General features: G+C 41.5%; 1 protein-coding gene across 2 annotated transcripts in view; it reads left to right on the top strand.

The window, feature by feature from the left end:
- FAXC (failed axon connections homolog, metaxin like GST domain containing) overlaps positions 1–18,474 on the top strand; it is an 89,023-nt gene extending 70,549 nt beyond the window's left edge. For both annotated transcript variants that reach the window (XM_062187630.1, XM_062187629.1), the window contains one exon: positions 14,635–18,474. In XM_062187630.1, coding sequence (XP_062043614.1) covers positions 14,635–14,924 — 290 coding nt within the window. In that variant the 3' untranslated portion in view covers positions 14,925–18,474. The remainder of the gene's footprint in view (positions 1–14,634) is intronic.
- The last annotated feature ends 1,144 nt before the right edge of the window (positions 18,475–19,618 follow it).

Below are 19,618 nucleotides of genomic sequence, written 5' to 3'. Positions count from 1 at the left end.
CTTCTTCCTCTTCCTCTTCCTCCTCCTCCTCCTCCTCCTCTTCCTCCTCTTCCTCCTCTTCCTCCTCTATCTTCTTCCTCTTTCTTCTTCTTCTTCTTCTTCTTCTTCTTCTTCTTCTTCTTCTTCTTCTTCTTCTTCTTCTTCTATTTCTACTTCTATCTTCTTCTATCTTCTTCTTCTTCTATTTATTTATTTATTTGCGAGGCCTTCCATTTGCTGGTTTACTCCCCAAATGGCTGCAATGGCCAGAGCTGGGCTGATCTGGAGCCAGGAGCTTCTTCTAGGTCTCCCACATGGATGCAGGGGCCCAAGGACTTGGGCCATCTTCTACTGCTTTCCAAGACCATAAGCAGAGAGCTGGATAGGAGGAAGAGTAGCCGGGATGTGAACCAATACCCGTATTGGATGCCAGCACTGTTGGCAGAGGCTTAATCTGTGCCCAAACACCTGTACTACTTACACACATCCTTTCATATGCACACACAACTGAAGTCATCTGTTATTTAGCATAGAAGTATTTAGGGATACATTATCAGTAGAACTCTCAGACCGTAGAATCCCTCTTTTAAGGGATAAAGCATCCTGTGTTAGTTTATTTATGATTTGGCCTTTTTTTCTATTACTTCTTGAAAGACTTGAGGCATTTAGTGTTCTTGTTAAAGAGATTATCAATCTTTTTGGAGCATTGGCTTTGGGTTCCTTCCTGAGGCACACACATGGGGCTTTTAGCATGTCTTCGCATGTACTTTGAGTCTTAAAGCAGGTGAGTAACTTCCAATCTCCCTTAGGACCTGTGTAGCACAAATGATTAAAGACCACAGACAGTCTGTAAGTCTCTTTTTAGTCGTTAGCTCCATGCCCTCCCCTTTTGCATACATTTCATAAATAAAAGTTTAGGAACATAGTAATTCTTCCCACAGTTCCCGGCCTCCCACCCACACTCCCACCCCTCTACCTCTTCCCTCTACTATTCCCAGTCTTGTTTTTCACTAAGATCTATTTTCATTTAACTTTATACACAGAAGATTAACTCTATTCTAGGTAAAGAGTACAGCACATTGTATGAGGGACAAAAAGAAAAAGAAAGAAAAAATTCAAAACAAAAAGCGTAAAAATAAAAAAAAAATTAAAAAAAGAACAACCAAGAATAAAACCTGTTCTTCTGCAGTCCAGACAAGGGCTGTTCAAACACATTGCATCTCAATGGTAATTTCACTTTTTTCTTTTTTTGTCTTTAAAGAGGAACCCAAGAATGATACATCTTTTGCGAGCACTTAGATTTAACTAGAATTTGTGTGACATGAGAATATCCTCCACTTTGGGACCGGCACCTTGGCTCATTTGGTTAATCCTCCCCTGCGGCGCCAGCAGCCCATATGGGTGCCGGGTTCTAGTCCTGGTCGCTCCTCTTCCAGTCCAGCTCTCTGCTGTGGCCCAGGAAGGCAGTGGAGGATGGCCCAAGTGCTTGAGCCCCTGCACCCGCATGGGAGACCAGGGGGAAGCACCTGGCTCCTGGCTTCGGATCAGTGTAGCTCTAGCTGTAGCAGCCATTTAGGGGGTAAACCAACGGAAAGAAGACCTTTCTCTCTGTCTCTCTCTCCCTCTCTCTCACTGTCTAACTCTGCCTGTCAAATTAAAAAAAAAAAAAAAAAGAATATCCTCCACTTAATAGACAGGCATCTCTGCTTCTCTGTCTCATTCTCTCACACACACTCCACAAACCTGTTTGTTTCAAGATGTATTTATTTATTAGAAAGATATGGGGGGATGGGGAGAGAGAGCGAGAGAGCAAGCGAGCGAGCTTCCATTTGCTCTTTCACTCCCCAAATGGCTGCAACCTGGCCCAGAAGCAGCCCTAGTTGAAGCCAGGAGCCCAGAACTCCACCCTCGTCTTCCACGTGGGAGGCAGGGGCCCAAGTACTTGAGCCATGCCACACTGCTTTTCCAGGTGCTTAAGCAGGGAGCTAGATTGGAATGGGAGCAGCTGGGGCTTGAGCTGGCACTCTGATATGGGATGCTGGTATGGCAAGTGGCACTGTGACACAACATCAGGCCTGGGGTGTATTCATTTAAGCAATCAAGTTTTGAAAAATTTTAATGACATGAGAAAATGTTTATTATAACGTTATGGGAGATAATAGATAATAATAGTGGCAATAAATAAATCGAAAAAAAAAACACTGAAAGAAATTGCATGAAAATGCTAATTGTGATTATCCTGGATTAATGAAATGATAGGTGCTTTTGGTTTTCTTTGGTATTCATTAAATTTCTATAAACAGATTTCTAACTTCCCCAGATGTAAGTGTATTCTTTTCTTTAATAACAGCTACAGACTATAATTAACAGAGCTATTAATACAGAAACAACCTAATGGCCTGTGGTAGGAGACTGATAAAAACAAATTAAACCATGGTACATCCATTTAATGAAATTATTATCAAGTACTCATAGTGTAAAATTAAAATATGCTCATTATATGTTGTTAAATGGTAACAAGTAGATTAGGACACAGTACAGTAAATCCTACATAGCAAATATATATTATATATATACTTATATATAATATATATTATATATAAGTATATATATATGTATATATATAATATATATTTATAAATTTCTGGGAAAATATAAATTATATATGGAGAATGAGATTATTGTAATTCTTTTATTTTTTGCTTATCTATACTTTCTAATTTTCTACAGTTAAAACATCGATTCCTTAGTGAATGCTTATGTAACCTTAACAACAATGGCTATCCAGGGCAGGCATCTTGTGAGGTGGTTGTGACACTGCTGAGAATGCCCACATCCTGTGACTGAGGGCCTGGGTCCACGTCCTAGCTTGGCTCCTGACTCCGTGTTCCTGCTAATGTGCACCCTGGGAGGCCACAGGCCATGGCTCAGATACTTCCTGGATTTGTCCTGGCCCAGCCCTGGGTGTTGTGGGTATCTGGGGAGTGAACCGGTAGATAGGAGAGCTCTGTCTATCTATCTTTCTCTCTTTCTTCTTTCAAATAAAATCAAATAAATGGATAAAAAAGACCCTACTATCCAAAGACTATTCTTAGGATAATAATGTTCTGTAGGAGATACTGACAATGTATCTATAAGCAGTGTTGCCATCTGGTGGATCAAAGGCAAAAATTCACCTGCTTTCTTTTTCATTTGGAATTAGGAAATGAAGGTCAAATACTGTCATGTTTCAGACAGATGTGTTTATGAAGCTAGTGACTTTCCAGGAAAAAAGCAATCTAGTGACTGTCTGTTTTCTTTAAAAGTTTTGTTTTCTTTAAAAGTTTAAAAAATATGTGTTGTACAGTGTTTCTAAGCTGATTTATCTATAAAGACAATTCTGAGTTTTCTATTAAAATTTTTTTTTAAATTACCATTTTAGGGGCCGTTACTGTGGCATAGCAGGTAAAGCCGCTGCCTGCAGTGCTGGCATCACATATGGGCACTGGTTCAAGTCCTGCTGCTCCACTTCTGATCCAGCTCTCTGCTATGGCCTCGGAAAGCAGTGGAGGATGGCCCAAGTCCCTAGGCCCCTGCACACATTGGGGATACCCAGAAGGAGCTCCTGGCTCCTGGCTTTGGATCAATGCAGTTCTGGCTGTTGCAGCCATCTGGGGAGTAAACCAGTAGATGGAAGACCTCTCTCTCTCTGCCTCTGCCTCTCTGTAACTCTGCCTTTCAAATAAATAGATAAATCTTTTAAAAAAATAAGGTTACCATTTTATTTGAAAGGGAGAAACACACACACACACAGTGGGCCTTTGTGCTATGTTCCGTCTGCTGGTTCAGTCCCCACATGCTGACAACAGCCAGGACTGGGCCAGGTTAAAGCCAGCAGCCAGAACTCCATTCAGGTCTCCCTTGTGGATATTGTGGGTATCAGGGACCAAAGTACTTTGAGCTGTTATCTGCTGCCTCCCAGGATGTGCATTAGTAGGATGCTGGATCCAAAGTTAAGCAGGTGGGACTCCAACCAGACACCCTGAGATGGAATGCAGGTCCTAAGCAGGGACTTAAACTGCTGTGCCCAGTGCTCACTTCCTGAGTTATCCATTTGATGAATCTTTTAGGGTAAAGTGTTATGAATCCTGGCATAACATCTTTCAACTGTTTGACATAGGACCTGGCCCATAAATGGTATAAAAAAATCTGAGGAATGAGCGCTGACTTCCAGCTAACTTGATGTAACCAACAGTTAGTATATTTTCATAGCATATAAATTAATGTAAATATGAACTAACTGAAGCATTTGTTCTCTTGGTATGTAAACACCCATAATAAAATGCTTCATAAAGCCCAAGGATGACAGTTTATCTTCCTGCTGGATCTATTACCCCTCCATTTCCTGTCATCATAAAACTCACTTCTTTAAGTTTTATCCATCCTGTTCACGGAATTTAGCTCTTCCTGCTCACCTTTCTTGTCTGTCTTTCTTTTTTTTAAATAATACACTCATCTTTTTTTCCAAAGAAACTGTTTATTTAATAAGTACAAAATTCATAAGTACAACTTTAGAAATATAGTGATTCTTCACATCATACCTGCACTCCCATCCCCACTACCACCCCACCTCCTTCTCCCTCTCCCATTCCCAGTCCCATTCTCCATTAAGAAAAAGGCAACAACAACAGCAACAAAGCCAAAAAACTGTTCCTCAACAGTCAAGACAAGGGCTGTTCAAGTCATTGCATCTCATAGTGTCAACTTCACTTCTACAGGTTTCCTTTTGGTTACTCTGTTAGTTGTCACAGATTGGGGGAACATATGGTATTGGTTCCTTTGGGAATGACTTTTTTCACTAAGTATAATGTTTTCCAGATTCATCCATTTTGTTGCAAATGACCAGATTTCATTTTTTTAAAACCACTATGTAGTATTCCATAGAGTACATATCCTATAATTTCTTTATCTAGTCTTCCGTTGATGGGCATTTAGGTTGATTCCATGTCTTAGCTATTGTGAATTGAACTGCAATAAACAGAGAGGTGCAGATAACTCTTTTATTTGCTGATGTCATTTCCCTTGGGTAAAGGAGTAGGATGGCTGTATTGTATGGTAGGACTATATACAGATTTCTGAGGAATCTCCAAACTGTCTTCCATAGTGGTTTTACCAGTTTGCATTCCCACCAATAGTGGATTAGGGTACCTTTTTCCTCACATCCTCGCCTGTGTTTGTTGTTTGCTGATTTCTGTATGAAAGCCATTCTGACCAGGGTGAGGTGAAACCTCATGGTGGTTTTGATTTGCATTTCCCTGACGGCTAATGATCCTGGACATTTTTTCATGTGTCTGTTGGCCATTTTGAAAAATGTCTGTCCTTGGCCCATTTCTTAACTGAGTTGTTTGTTTTGTTGGTGTGGAGTTTCTTGATCTCTTTGTAGAATCTAGTTATTAATCCTTTATCAGTTGCATAGTTTGCAAGTAATTTTTAAAAATTTTTTAAAAATGTATTTATTTGACAGATAGAGTTAGACAGTGAGAGAGAGACAGAGAGAAAGGTCTTCCTTCCATTGGATCACTCCCCAAATGGCTGCTACGGCCGGTGCTGCACCGATCCGAAGCCAGGAGCCAGGAGCTTCTTCCAGGTCTCCCATGTGGATGCAGGGGCCCAAGTACTTAGGTCATTCTTCACTGCCCTCCCAGGCCACAGCAGAGAGCTGGACTGGAAGAGGAGCAACCGGGACTAGAACCCAGCACCCATATGGGATGCTGGCACTGAATTTGTAACTTGCTTTTGGAAGAATGGACATTTTAATGATATTGATTCTTCCAATCCATGAACATGGAAGATTTTCCATTTTTTTTGTATCTTCTTCTATTTCTTTCTTTAACATTTTGTAATTCTCATTGTAGAGATCTTTGACATCCTTAGTTAAATTTATTCCAAATTATATGATTTTTTTTGTAGCTATTGTGAATGGGATTGATTTTAGAAGTTCTTTCTCAGCTGTGGCATTGTCTGTGTTCAAAGGCTGTTGATTTTTTGTGTATTGATTTTATTCCCTGTGACTTTACCAAATTCTTCTATGAGTTCCAATAATCTCTTAGTGGAGTCTTTTGGATCCCTTGTATATAGAATCATGTTATCTGCAAATAGGGAATAGTTTGACTTCTTCCTTCCCAATTCGTATCCTTTTGATTTCTTTTTCTTGCCTAATGGCTCTGGCTAAAACTTCCAGGACTAAATTGAATAGAAGTGGTGAGAGTGGGCATCTCTATCTGGTACTAGATCTCAGTAGTAATGCTTCCAACTTTTCTCCATTCAATAGGATGCTGGCTGTGGGTTTGTCATAAAGTGCCATGATTGTGTTGAGGAATGTTCATTCTAAACCCAATTTGCTTAGAGTTTTCATCATGAAAAGGTGATGTATTTAATCAAATGCTTCCTCTGCATCTACCAAGATAATTATATGGTTTTTGTTCAGCAGTTTGTTAATGTGATGTATCACATTGATTGATCTGCAAATGTTGAACCATCCCTGCATACCAGGGATAAATCCCACTTGGTATGGGTAGATGATCTTTATGATATGTTGTTGGATTCAATTGGCTAGAATTTTGTTGAAGATTTTTGCTTCTATGTTCATCAGGAAAATTGGCCTGTAATTCTCTGTTGCATCTTTTTGCATCTTTTTCAGGTGTAGGAATTAAGATAATGCTGGCTTCATAGAAATAATTTGGGAGGATTCCCTTTCAATTTTTTTTTTACGTAGTTTCCTTATATCTTTTTTTTAAAAATTTTTTTATTTATTTAAATGACAGGTGGAGTTACAGAGAGTGAGAGAGAGAGAGAAAGTTCTTCCTTCCGTTGGTTCTCACCCCAAATGGCCACTATGGTTGGTGTTGCACCGATTCGAAGCCAGGAGCCAGGTGCTTCTTCCTGGTCTCCCACATGGGTGCAGAGCCCAAGCACTTGGGCCATCCTCCACTGCACTCCTGGGCCACAGCAGAGAGATGGACTGGAAGAGAAGTGACCGGGACTAGAACCTGGTACCCATATGGGCTGCTGGTGCCACAGGTGGAAGATTAGCCAAGTGAGCCACAGCACTGAGCCCTCAATTGTTTTGAATAACATGAGAAGAATTGGAGTTAGTTCTTTTTTAAATGTCTGATAGAATTCAGCAGTGAAGCCATATGGTCCTGGGCTTCCCTTTGTGGGGAGGGCCTTTATTACTGATTCAGTTTCCATCTTGGTTATGGGTCTGTTTAGGTTTTATGCGTCTTCATGGCTCAATTTAGGTAGGTTGTATGTGTCTAGGAATCTATCCATTTCTTCTAGGTTTCCTAGTTTGTTGGCATACAGCTCTTCGTAGTAATTTCTGATGATTCTTTTTATTTCTGTGGTATCTGATGCTACATTCCTTTTTTCATCTTTAATTTTATTGATTTGGGTCTTCTTTCTCCTTTTTTTTTTTTTTGATTAGTTGGACCAATGGTGTGTCAATTTTGTTTATTTTTTCAATAAAACAACTCTTGGCTGGCGCCGTGGCTTAACAGGCTAATCCTCCGCCTTGCGGCGCCGGCACACCAGGTTCTAGTCCCGGTCGGGGTGCCGGATTCTATCCCGGTTGCCCCTCTTCCAGGCCAGCTCTCTGCTATGGCCTGGGAAGGCAGTGGAGGATGGCCCAGGTCCTTGGGCCCTGCACCTGCAAGGGAGACCAGGAGAAGCACCTGGCTCCTGGCTTCAGATCAGCAAGATGCACCGGCCACAGTGGCCATTGGAGGGTGAACCAACGGCAAAAAGGAAGACCTTTCTCTCTGTCTCTCTCTCACTATCCACTCTGCCTGTAAAAAAAAAAAAAAAAAAAAAAAAAAAAACCAACAACAACAACAAAAAACTCTTTGTTTTGCTGATCTTTTGTATTTTTTTGTTTCAATTTTGTTGATTTCATCCCCATTATTTTTTAAAGATTTATTTATTTATTTGAAAGTCAGAGTTACACACAGAGAGAAAGAGAGGCAGAGAGAGAGAGAGAGAGAGAGAGAGAGAGGTCTTCCATTCATTGGTTCACTCCCCAGATGGCTGTAATGGCCAGGAGCTGTGCCAATCGAAAACCAGTAGCCAGGAATTACTCTGAGTCTTCCATGGAGTGCAGGGTCTAAAGACTTGGGCCATCTTCTGCTGCCTTCCTAGGCCATAGCAGAGAGCTGGATTGGAAATGGAGCAGGCAGGACTCAAACTGGTGCCCATAAGAGATGTCGGCACCACAGGCAGCGGCTTTACCTGCTACACTGTAGTGCCAGCCCCACTTTTCTAATTTTTATTTTCTTTTCTCCTACTAGTTTTGGGTTGGTTTGCTATTGTTTTTCTAGATCTTTGTGATGCATTAATAGCTCATTTATTTGGTGCTTTTCCAATTTTTTGATGTAGGCACCTATTGCTATATACTTTCCTCTAGAACTTCTTTTGCTGTATTCCATAAATTTTAATATGTAGTGTTGTCATTCTCATTTATTTCCAAAAATATTTTGGTTTCTTCTATGGCCCACTGTTCATTCAAGAGCATGTTGTTAAGTCTCCATGTGTTTGCATATGTTCTATAGATTCTGGAGTTGCTGATTTCCAGCTTCATTGCATTGTGGTCCAGGTTCATTGCATTGATGCATGGTTCGATTTCGTTTTTTTTTTTTTTTTTTAATTTGCTTAGACTTGTTTTATGGCCTAGCATATGGTTAATCCTAGAGAAAGTTCCATGCACAGGTGAGATGTATGTATATTCTGCATTGTAGGATGAAAAGTTCTGTAGATATCTGTTAGGTCCATTTGGTGTATAGTGTCAATTAACTCTAGTGTTTCCTTGCTTATTTTCTGTTGGGTGATGTGTCCATTGCTGAAAGTGGGGTATTGAAATCCCCCACTACTATTGTATTTGAGTCTATGTTTCCATTTAGATCCCTTAACGTTTCTTTTAAATAGGCGGGTGCCCTGTAATTATATTTATAATAGTTTTATCTTCCTGTTGAATTAATCCCTTAATCATTACATAGTGTCCTCCTTTGTCTCATTTAACAGTTTTTGTGTTAAATTCTATTTTGTCTGATATTACAATGGCTACACCAGCTCCTTTTTGGTTTCTGTTAGCATGGACTATCTTTTTCCATCCTTTCAATTTCAGTCTACATGCATCTTTATTGGTGAGATGTATTTTCTGTACACAGCAAATAGATGGGTTTTGTTTTTTAATCCATTCAGTCAGTCTGTCTTTTAACTGGAGAGTTGAGGCCATTTACGTTCAAGGTGATTATTGCTAAGCAACATTTGGCCTGCCATTTTTCCATAAATATTCTTCTTTTTTACTTTTGGTTCCCTTTGTGCTTTTACTGGGAGCTTTCCTTCCTTTACATTCTTCCATAATGATGGCCATGTATCTGTGTTTGTATGTGTAGCACATCCTTAAGCATCTTTTGTAGGGCTGGACTGGTGGTGACAAATTTTTTCAGTTTCTGTTTGTCATGGAAGGTCTTTATTTCACCTTCATTCATAAATGAGAGCTTTGCAGGGTACAGTATTCCTGGTTGAGTTTTTTTTTTTTCTCCTAAGACTTGGAATATATCTCGCCATTCTCTGCTAGCCTGTAGGATTTCTGATGAGAAGTCTGCTGTTAGTCTAATTGGAGATCCTTTGATAGTAATCTGGCATTTCTCTCATGTACATTTTAGAATCTTTTCTTAATTTTTAAATTTATTTGTTTGATTTTTTGGACATGGAGAGTTAGACAGTGAGAGAGAGAGAGACAGAAGGAAAGGTCTTCCTTTTTCCATTGGTTCACCCCCTAAGTGGCCGCTATGGTGTGTTGTGGCTAGCACACTGTGCCGATCTGAAGCCAGGAGTCAGGTGTTTCTCCTGGTCTCCCATGTGGGTTCAGGGCCCAAGCACTTGGGCCATCCTCCACTGCACTCCCAGGCCACAGCAGAGAGCTGGACTGGAAGAGGAGCAACCAGGACAGAATCTGGTGCCCCAACTGGGACTAGAACCCTAGGGTGCTGGCACTGCAGGTGGAGGATTAACCTAGTGAGCCACGGTGCCGGCCTGGAATCTTTTCTTTATGTTTTACTGTGGAGAGTTTGATTACAATGTGTTGTGGTGATGATCTTTTCTGGTCATGTCTATTAGGAGTTCTATGTGCTTCCTGTACTTGGATGCCCCTTTCTTTCTCCAAATTGGGGAAATTTTCCGTTATTATTTCACTTAAAAGGCCTTCTAGGCTGGCGCCATAGCTCACTAGGCAAATCCTCCGCCTGAGGCGCTGGCACCCCGGGTTCTAGTCCCGGTTGGGGCACCAGATTCTGTCCCGGTTGCCCCTCTTCCAGGCCAGCTCTCTGCTGAAGCACGGGAAGGCAGTGGAGGATGGCCCAAGTGCTTGGGCCCCTCACCCGCATGGGAGACCAGGAGAAGCACCTGGCTCCTGGCTTAGGATCGGCACAGCACGCCAGCCGTAGCAGCCATTTTGGGGGTGAACCAATGGAAGGAAGACCTTTCTCTCTTTCTCTCTCTCTCTCACTGTCTAACTCTGCCTGTAAAAAAAAAAAAAAAGATAAAGAAAGTCCTTCTAATTCTTTCTCTTTTTCCACGCCTTCAGGAATTCCTACAACCCATATGTTGGGTCGTTTGGTAGTAGCTTGTAGATTCCCAACAGTGTATTTTAGTTTCCTAATTTCCTCTGCTTGTGTTTGGTCTGACTGTATAATTTCTTGTGCTTTGTATTCTAAGTCATATATTTTTTCTTCTGATTTACTGATTCTGTTGTTAAGGCTCTCCATTGCATTTTTTAAATTAAACTTTTATTTAATGAATATAAATTTCCAAAGTACAGCTTATGGGTTATAATGGCTTCCCCCTCCCAAAACTTCCCTCCCACCCACAACCCTCCCCTTTCCCGCTCCCTCTCCCCTTCCAATCACATCATGATTCATTTTCAATTCTCTTTATATACAAAAGATCAGTTTAGTATATATTAGGTAACGATTTCAACAGTTTGCCCCCATATAGTAACACAAAGTGAAAAAAAAATACTGTTGGAGTACTAGTTATAGCATTAAATAACAGTGTACAGCACATTAAAGACAGAGATCTTACATAATATATATTTTTTAAAAAAATTAATTTTCTATGCCATTTCCAATTTAACACCAGGTTTTTCCTTTTTTCATTTCCAATTATCTTTATATACAGAAGATCGATTCAGTATATAATTAGTAAAGATTTCATCAGTTTGTACCCACGCAGAAACACAAAGTGTAAAAATACTGTTTTAGTACTAGTTATAGCATCACTTCACATTACACAACACATTAAGGACATCAACAGTAGACTGGATAAAGAAATTATGGGACATGTACTCCATAGAATACTATACAGCAGTAAGGAACAGTGAAACCCAGTCATTTGCAACAAGATGGAGGAATCTGGAAAACATCATGCTGAGTGAATTAAGCCAGTCCCAAAGAGACAAATATCATTTGTTTTCCCTGATCGGTGACAACTGAGCACCAAAGGGGAAACCTGTTGAAGTGAAATGGACACTATAAGAAACGATGACCTGATCAGCTCTTGTCCTGACTCTAGATGTACAATGTAATACTTTATCCTTTTTAGTATTTGTTGTTGTTGTTGTTGTTCTAGTACTAGTGGTTGAACTCTGTAATTAACACACAATTATTCTTAGGTGTTTAAATTTTAACTGAAAGGTGATCCCTGTTAAATTTAAGAGTGGAAAAAGAGAGGGAGGAGATGTACAATTTGGGACATGCACAATCAGACTTGCCCCAAATGATGGAGTTAGAAATGTGCCAGGGGATTCCAATACAATCCCATCAAGGTGGCATGTACCAATGCCATCTCACTAGTCCAAGTGATTAATTTCAGTTCACATTCGATGGCTCTGATAGGTCTAAGAATCAAAGGGATCACACAAACAAGACAAGTGTCTGCTAATACTAACTGATAGAATCAAAAAGGGAGAGAAGGATCCAACATGGGAAGCGGGATACACAGCAGACTCATAGAATGGCAGATGTCCTAAACAACACTCTGGTCTCAGAATCAGCCCTTAAGGCATTCGGATCTGCCTGAAGAGCCCATGAGAGTATTGTAGGCATGGAAAGCCAAGATACCATGGAAAAGAAAAAAAGAAGAAGACCTAAATGAAATCTCTGTGAGTGAGATCCCAGTGGAAAGAACGGGGCCATCAAAGAAGGAGGTACCTTTCTCTGAAGGGAGGAGAGAACTTCCACTTTGACTATGACCCTATCGGAATAAGATCAAAGTCAGCGAACTCTAAAGGCTTCCATAGCCCTGGCAACTCATGACTAGAGCCTAGGGAGATTACTGACGCCATGAACAGGAGTGTCAAATTGTTAAGTCAGCAACAGAAGTCACTGTGTACTTACATCCCATGTGGGAACTGTCCTTAATGTGTTGTCTCCATTGCATTTTTAATTTGTTCTATTGAATTCTTCATTTCCAAGATTTCATTTTGATTTCTCTTTAAGATCTCAATTTCATGGGAAAAATTGTCTTTTATGTCATATATGGATTTCATTAGTTCATGCATTTGCTTCTCATTACTTCTAAGTAATCTTATGATCAATTGTTTGAATTCCATTTTTGTCATTCTTCAATCTCATCATCTTCACAATCTAGTATTGAGGTGTTGTATTCTTTTGAGGGTGTTATGTTGTCTTCCTTGTTCTTGGTTGGTGCGTTTGTTATTTGGTATTTGTGGGGATACTTGTTGGTTTGTTCTTTGATTTTTTTTCACAGTGGTGGCTTTTATCTTTTGACTATATCTGATTTAATTATCGCAGGGTCTACTTTCAGGGAATAACTAGAGGTGCATGGTTGAAGTGGCCAGGGAACTCTGTTCAGTGCTCCAGGGTGAAAGGCATGTCTGAGGTGACACACCCAGGTTTGGTGTGATAAATCTTTCCTTTTTTTTTTTTCCAATCAGAGGGGAGGTTTCTTCTTGTCTGTTGGTTTAGACTAAGCTGAACTCCTCTCCTCCAAGGAGATCAGCCCTGTGAGTATATTATTAGTCTACTCTGCCACAAGGACCACACAAAGGATCTGTGCTGTTCTCAGTATAAGCTCCGATTCCTCAGTAATGTCTCTCACCAGATAACCAGAGAGCCCTAATCTTGTGGAGCCTCCCACAGTGACTGCCCAATGTCCCAGCCACACCCTGAGCCCTCCCATGCTGCCTCAGTGTTTTCACAATCCTGGCACACAAGCCTCCCACAGTCACGAGCACCCAGCACCCTGTCTGTTCTCCCCACCAGTCTCAGGAGTCTCCACTTGACTGGTTGCTGTGTGAGGACACAAGCTGGTACGGCTGTTACATATGTCCAAAATGGCACCTGCTCTCTGTCAGCTTGTTACAGGATGCCTGTGCAGGATGATCAGGGAGAGAGAAAATGTGCCCCCCATTGGTTTTTTTTCTCCTCTAGTTTGGTGGGTACACTGTCCCCACAACCACATTCCGCCCACAACCTGGATTCCCTCTAGGCTCTTCCTGCAGCTTTTTTGCCAGTGGATTGAGTTACTGCAGTCTGGTCTCACCTTATTCTCCAACACTGGTGTGGAGGCTCTTGGCTGATGGGATCCTGAGTTGTGTGTGTCTTTGCCCTGCACATGGGTCCACTGTGTTCCTCCAACTTGTGTAGAGTTTCCTCTGCTGTTTTCTCCCTAATTCTTCCCTAAGACTGTACTCTTTCCACTTTTTAAAACTATCTTCTCCTAGACTTGAGCAGCAAGCTCCCTCCCTACTCCACCATCTTAATTCAATCTTTTTTTTTTTTTTAAGATTTTATTTATTTATTTGAGAGGTAGAGTTACAGACAGTGAAAGAGAGAGACAGAAAAGTCTTTCCATCTGCTGGTTCACTCACTCCCCAAATGGCTGGAGCTGAGCCAGGAGCCAGAAGCTTCTTCCAGGTCTCCTATGTGGATGCAGGAGCCCAAGCATTTGGGCCATCTTCCACTGCTTTCACAGGCCATCAGCAGAGAACTGGATTGGAAGAGGAGCAGCCAGGACATGAACCGGCACCCATGGGAGGCCGGGGCTGCAAGTGGAAGCTTATTCTACTGCACCACAGCGCCAGCCCCTTACCTTTCTTAATATGTACATACACATCTAGATGTGTTGATGCTATCTCCGTGGAAAACACTGTTACTTTGTGTTCCACCCTGTTCCACATTCCCCAGGAAGCCCAGTGACTGGTCATAGTTCCTTTAGAATGCAGTAGCAAAATTCCATAAACTAGGTGGCCTGTAGTCCACAGAAGTTTATTCCCCATATTTCTGGAAGTGGGGAAGTCCAGGATCTTGGTTTGGGCAGATTGGGTGTCTGGTGAGGGTTGGCATTTTGGTTGATCGATGATGCATTCTCACTGTGCCTTCATGCAGTGGCAGGGGCAAGGCAGCTCTCTGGGAGCACCGATGGGAGCACTAATCCCATTTGTGACAGCTGTGCTTTCCCAACCTAATTGCCTCCCCAAGGCCTCCCCTCCTCATGTTATCACCTTGGGGGTGAGGGTTTTAACATTTCCTTTCTGGCCACAGCACAAGTAGACGTTGCCTTTGAGACCTGACCAGTGCTCTCCTTCCCACCCTGCAGGTGAGCTGATCAACCTTGCCATGTACTGTGAGAGGATAAGGAGGAAGTTCTGGCCCGAGTGGCACCACGGTGATGACAACACCATCTATGAGTCCGAGGAGAGCAGCGAAGGCAGCAAAACCCACACCCCGCTGCTGGATTTTAGCTTTTACTCAAGGACAGAGACCTTCGAAGATGAGGGAGCAGAGAACAGTTTTTCCAGAACCCCTGACACGGATTTCACAGGACACTCACTCTTTGATTCGGATGTGGACATGGATGACTGCACAGACCATGAACAGTGCAAGTGATGTCCAGCCTCTCTGACTGTTTTCCTTTGGAGCTGCCACTCCCTGGGGCTGGGCAAGTTCCCCAGGAGGAAATTCATCAAGTTGGGAGGAGATCTTCATGCTTGGCAGAGTTTTCACTCACTAACTGGACTAGAGCCGCCTTATTTCTTTTTTTGTACAAAGAACCATTCAGATGGCTCCATTTAAAACAAACAGGCAAAAAACAAAAGTCAGCATGGTTCTTGACATCCATTTTTGTTTTCATTAGAAAACCAATATGGGTGGTAGAGCAGGTGGAAGAGCGGGTTGTCCATGGGTAGCATTTATGTTGATTCTCTGCAGCCTGGGGGCTTAGTTGTGAGATGGACTCTTGAATATCCTTCCTTCACCAGAGTTTGAAGTAAGGAGAGGTATCATCAGTAAAAAATGTAGGTGAGAAATGCTCTATGGTGGCTGCTTGTATTTTATGTGTGTATATTGTATGTTAAGATGTGTGTCAAATAAAATGCAGATATTCAATGAACACCTGCTATGTGCAAAGCACTGTGCTAGGTGCTAATCAGTAGATCATTCTAAGCCCTGCCAGTGATTCGCTGTGTGATTTCAGGCAAGTCCTATGACTATTGTGTGCCTCATTTCTCCCACCTGTAAAGTGGGGATGACAACACTCTCCACCTACCTACCTCACAGGGGTGTTGTGGGGATTCACGTGGTGACATTGTATGGCGCTTTGAGCCTCTTGGAAGTGGTGTGATATGAACACAACATTTTATTCTTCTTCATTGTGCTTCATATGAGTGAAGATTTGAGGGCAAAGGAATTCCATAATCCAGGAAACAACAGCCACAGTCACTAGCAAAAGCTGAGCACACAAAGGCACTCCTAGGAATTTGTCATCATTCCTCTTTGTGATCTAGTTTGAATTGAAATCTTTTGTTGAAAGAACCTTGGAAATATTTTTTATGAATCAACAACTCCAGCAGTCTTCAGTTCTACTGTGTATCTGCAGAGAAGCGTTTCATTGCCTGAACTCACACTGGAATGCTGTTCCAGAGTGTTAATGAGCTGCCTATGTTTGAAAGGTTTGGAGAGAATAAAGCTCAGGAATATGACGGGTTTAATAGAGGTGAAAGGGCAGGTATTTGATTTTTGCAAGCAGAAGCTTGCCAACTTGTAATGTCTTTTTGAAAACAAAGGTGTGTTGAAAATACAGAAAATACAAAGGAGGAAGATCATGTTATTTGTATCAAAGCATTCTGTCCAGTGATAGACTATATGCAGTTTCTTTAATGCAGCTTTTGTGATGTTGTTAGACATTGCTTAGTGAGAGGAGGGCGACACTGAGGACACATCTTATGCTTCTTAAGGATCTTCCATCCCTCCCTTCTCTGTCTTCCCTCTCCTCCCTGCAGGGCATGTGTGCTGTTGGGTTTCTGATATTTACAAAGGCACTCTGTCTTTGAAGATACCAATTTTTGTTGACTTGGAACTTTTTTTGGGGGGGAAATAAAAGGTGAAGATCCTGGATGATGGCTGTTTATCTGGACTAGGAGACCCACTGTTGAGATTTACGGCTGCAAGTGAAACTGCTTCACTTCTTCCTGATCGGGGAAGGATTCCTCATTATGGTGTTAAAGAGGCACTTCTGGAAACATGATGTCTGTGAGATTCATGTACTTTACTTGAAAAAACTCTGGATATAGCATTTGCAAAAACAATCTTGTAAGACTGCCATGGATGCACAAGGAGTTTCAGAGAGGACAATTTCTGAGGCTGTTTACCAGTTAAGCAATTGTGGGTGGGCACATGTAACTGGGAATAAATGCTGAGCTATCCTAAAACCTTACCCTCCAGGAAAGGAGCTGTTAGGACCTTATTAAAGCCATGAATTGAAGGGACTGTCTGATGCCTAATGAGAATGCGGTGGGGAATATGTAATGGATAAGACTGTTTGGAGTCAGTAGTGTCATTTGGGAGGACTGTTTGCTGCCTCCATCCCTAACCAGTGTGTTTTTAGGCCAGCTGGTGGCAGTTCTGCATGACAAGGGAAACTCTGGTCTGAAAATATGAATATAATGAACAGGTGGACTATGCCTGACTACCCAAAGTCCCAGCTGCCCTTCCCCCACCCTCAGCTGGAAAGAATTATGTTTGGAATTTTGCCTACCAACAGCTTATTCTTACTGTATAGCACCAAGTATGATGTCTTTTACTTCAAAAATGATATGAGTATGTAGATTTGTATATATTTTTAATTGTGCATTATGTGGAAGGCAGGTATGAGGAAAGCCAGTTTTCCAAGTGAAGCTGTAAAACAACTCATTCCATCCGGGTACCTCCCACAGGGCGTGAAATGGACATTGCCAGCTGGAGTCTTGGGTACTTCTGTGATGGCTTAAGATTAGGCATGCAACTTGGTGTTGGTGAAAACTTTATTTGGAACTCTAGAATATACCCCAACATGGGTTATGGAAACAAAATGACCAAGACAAACCGCTGTGGTATGACTATTTGGAGGGCTTTAATTGTATTTGCTTCATTTTTAAGCCACCCAGGTTTGAAGTGTTCTCCAATTTGATGAACAGGTGCTACTTATAAGAAGACAAAAAATTAGGGAACATTTTGGTCATCTGGCTCACTTGTTCAAAAATCTCTATTTTCTTTTTACTGGAAAATAACTTTAATATTAGCATATGCCTTGGATTGGACAGAAGATCCCTGGGCCACTTCTACTTTTTTTAACCTCTCATTGAAAAATAAACTTTGCCCTTATATCTATTAACTTTTGGCCCATAATCTTGTTAGTATTAATGAGCAGCAGCTGTATGCTTTTCCGTCCATCAGAAGAGCTAGGAGGACAACATAAGTTTATGCAGAGATAAAGTACATTATCAGAGATACCACAGTGACACTACCAAGGACATGGGCTACCCAGAGAACTCATTGTAGACTTACAACAACTTGGACTTAAATCACAACTACAGTATACTCCGTAAGTGAATCTCACGTGTGTATACGAAGATACTAGGATATATTTCTATGAAACAGAGTTCAAGGACAGGAAGTGCTTAGGATTTTAGTTTCATGGGTCTTGCCTAAATTTGTTTGAGAGAAAGTTTAGAACAGTTCAGATGTATAGCCAGGGCAAGGATTAGCTCTAGACAGCTCCCAACAAGAGAGGCCCTGAGGTTGTTACCTATCTGAAGGGCAGCCACAGAGCTCAAGCCTTTCACTTGCCCCAGATGACACTTTCTGTTCTACTTCTTTGGTGTGGTTTCCTTGTAAAATCTATGCTCCTCAAGAAATCATTCCATGTTCACAGAATCAGCATACCCCCTGCCTCTCCCAGTGTGCTTAGACAACTCCTCCATGTTTGTCTTGTGTGTCATTCACACAGAATGGTCCATGCCAATCAAAGAGACTTTTCCTAAGTGTCTGCTCTGTGCATGGCACTGTTGAGCTCTGTAAATAATAGACTGGATTTCCAAACCTCTAAGATTCCCCATTCTTTCTGGTCAATCTTGTAAAGAATTCATGTCCATAAACTCATTCACAAAATATTTTCTGAGCAGCTACCCTATGCCTGGCCTTTGGATCCACACTGTGTATAGTATAGAGTGGTGAGCCAAGCGGATATGGTCCTCTAATTTCATGGCATCTTTTCTTGGCCAAACTTCTGCCATAGCCTCATTTACATGCTTGACCACTTGTTCATCCATCCCTTGCATCAAACTGGACTGTTTGTAAAAGCTCTCTGACCCAGAGGGGCTGCTGCATAACTTGCTGATAAGGGTTACCCCTTAGGGCCAGTATCCTCACTTCACTGACCCTGTCTCTCTGACTCCTCCATGTGGGTATCTGGTGCAGCCAAGTTGACCCATTTGGCTCTGCCTATACTTGCCTCAAGTGAACCCCCATCCCTGCACCTCTGCTCCTGCCAGTCCCTCTCTGGAAATTTCCACTCCCCTCTCCATTGACCAAATCATATCTCTTAAGGCCCACCTCCATCAAATCCACACAAAATCTTCCCAGCTCATTATTTTACTGTGGGAACAAAACACTCATTATTTCCTTCCAGGAAGGCTGCATAGAGAAAGTATGCTGAGAACATGGGTTACATACTATAAGGTAGTGGTTTTTCCTTTTTTTGGTAAGTGTCCAGGAATTTCATCGATAAACTAATGAAACTCCTGCACCCTTTTTTCAAAAAAATCAATATATATAAACACCTAAAACTTTACAAACAAATTCAGGAGATTTAGAGACTTGAAATTGTCCTTGAATTCCTTAGGGGGTTCATGAACCCCAGTTGAAGAGGTCTTGTTCTAGAGTCTTTAAATATTGTGGTTATTGATGTTTATTCTTGTCTTTTAAATACCCAGAGAAGAGAGAAACTGGTTGAGATACACAAGGAAAAAGAATCTCTATACACTCTGAGTATGTGCTGAATGACCAAGAAGGAAGAAACAATAATTTGCTTTATCTGAGAAATTATCTTTGCTTTATGGTTTTGGAATTTTGAAAGTGACAGAGTTTTGTTATTGTTGTCAATATCACTTATCTTTTAAAAACCCAAAAAGTTGATTTATCAAAATGAGTTCAGGATCAAGGGAGCTTCATTTCAGCCCTGAAACCTGCCACTTCCCCATGGGTAGACCAATCAGCCTGCGGCCTCTGAGGCTGGGTTTTTCCTTACAGGACAAGGGTCTACACAA

This window comes from Lepus europaeus, chromosome 3 (genome assembly GCF_033115175.1).
Source record: "Lepus europaeus isolate LE1 chromosome 3, mLepTim1.pri, whole genome shotgun sequence".
Lineage (NCBI taxonomy): Eukaryota > Metazoa > Chordata > Mammalia > Lagomorpha > Leporidae > Lepus > Lepus europaeus.
Note: the sequence above shows the minus strand (reverse complement) of the source record. Positions and strands in the feature narration are given on the sequence as shown.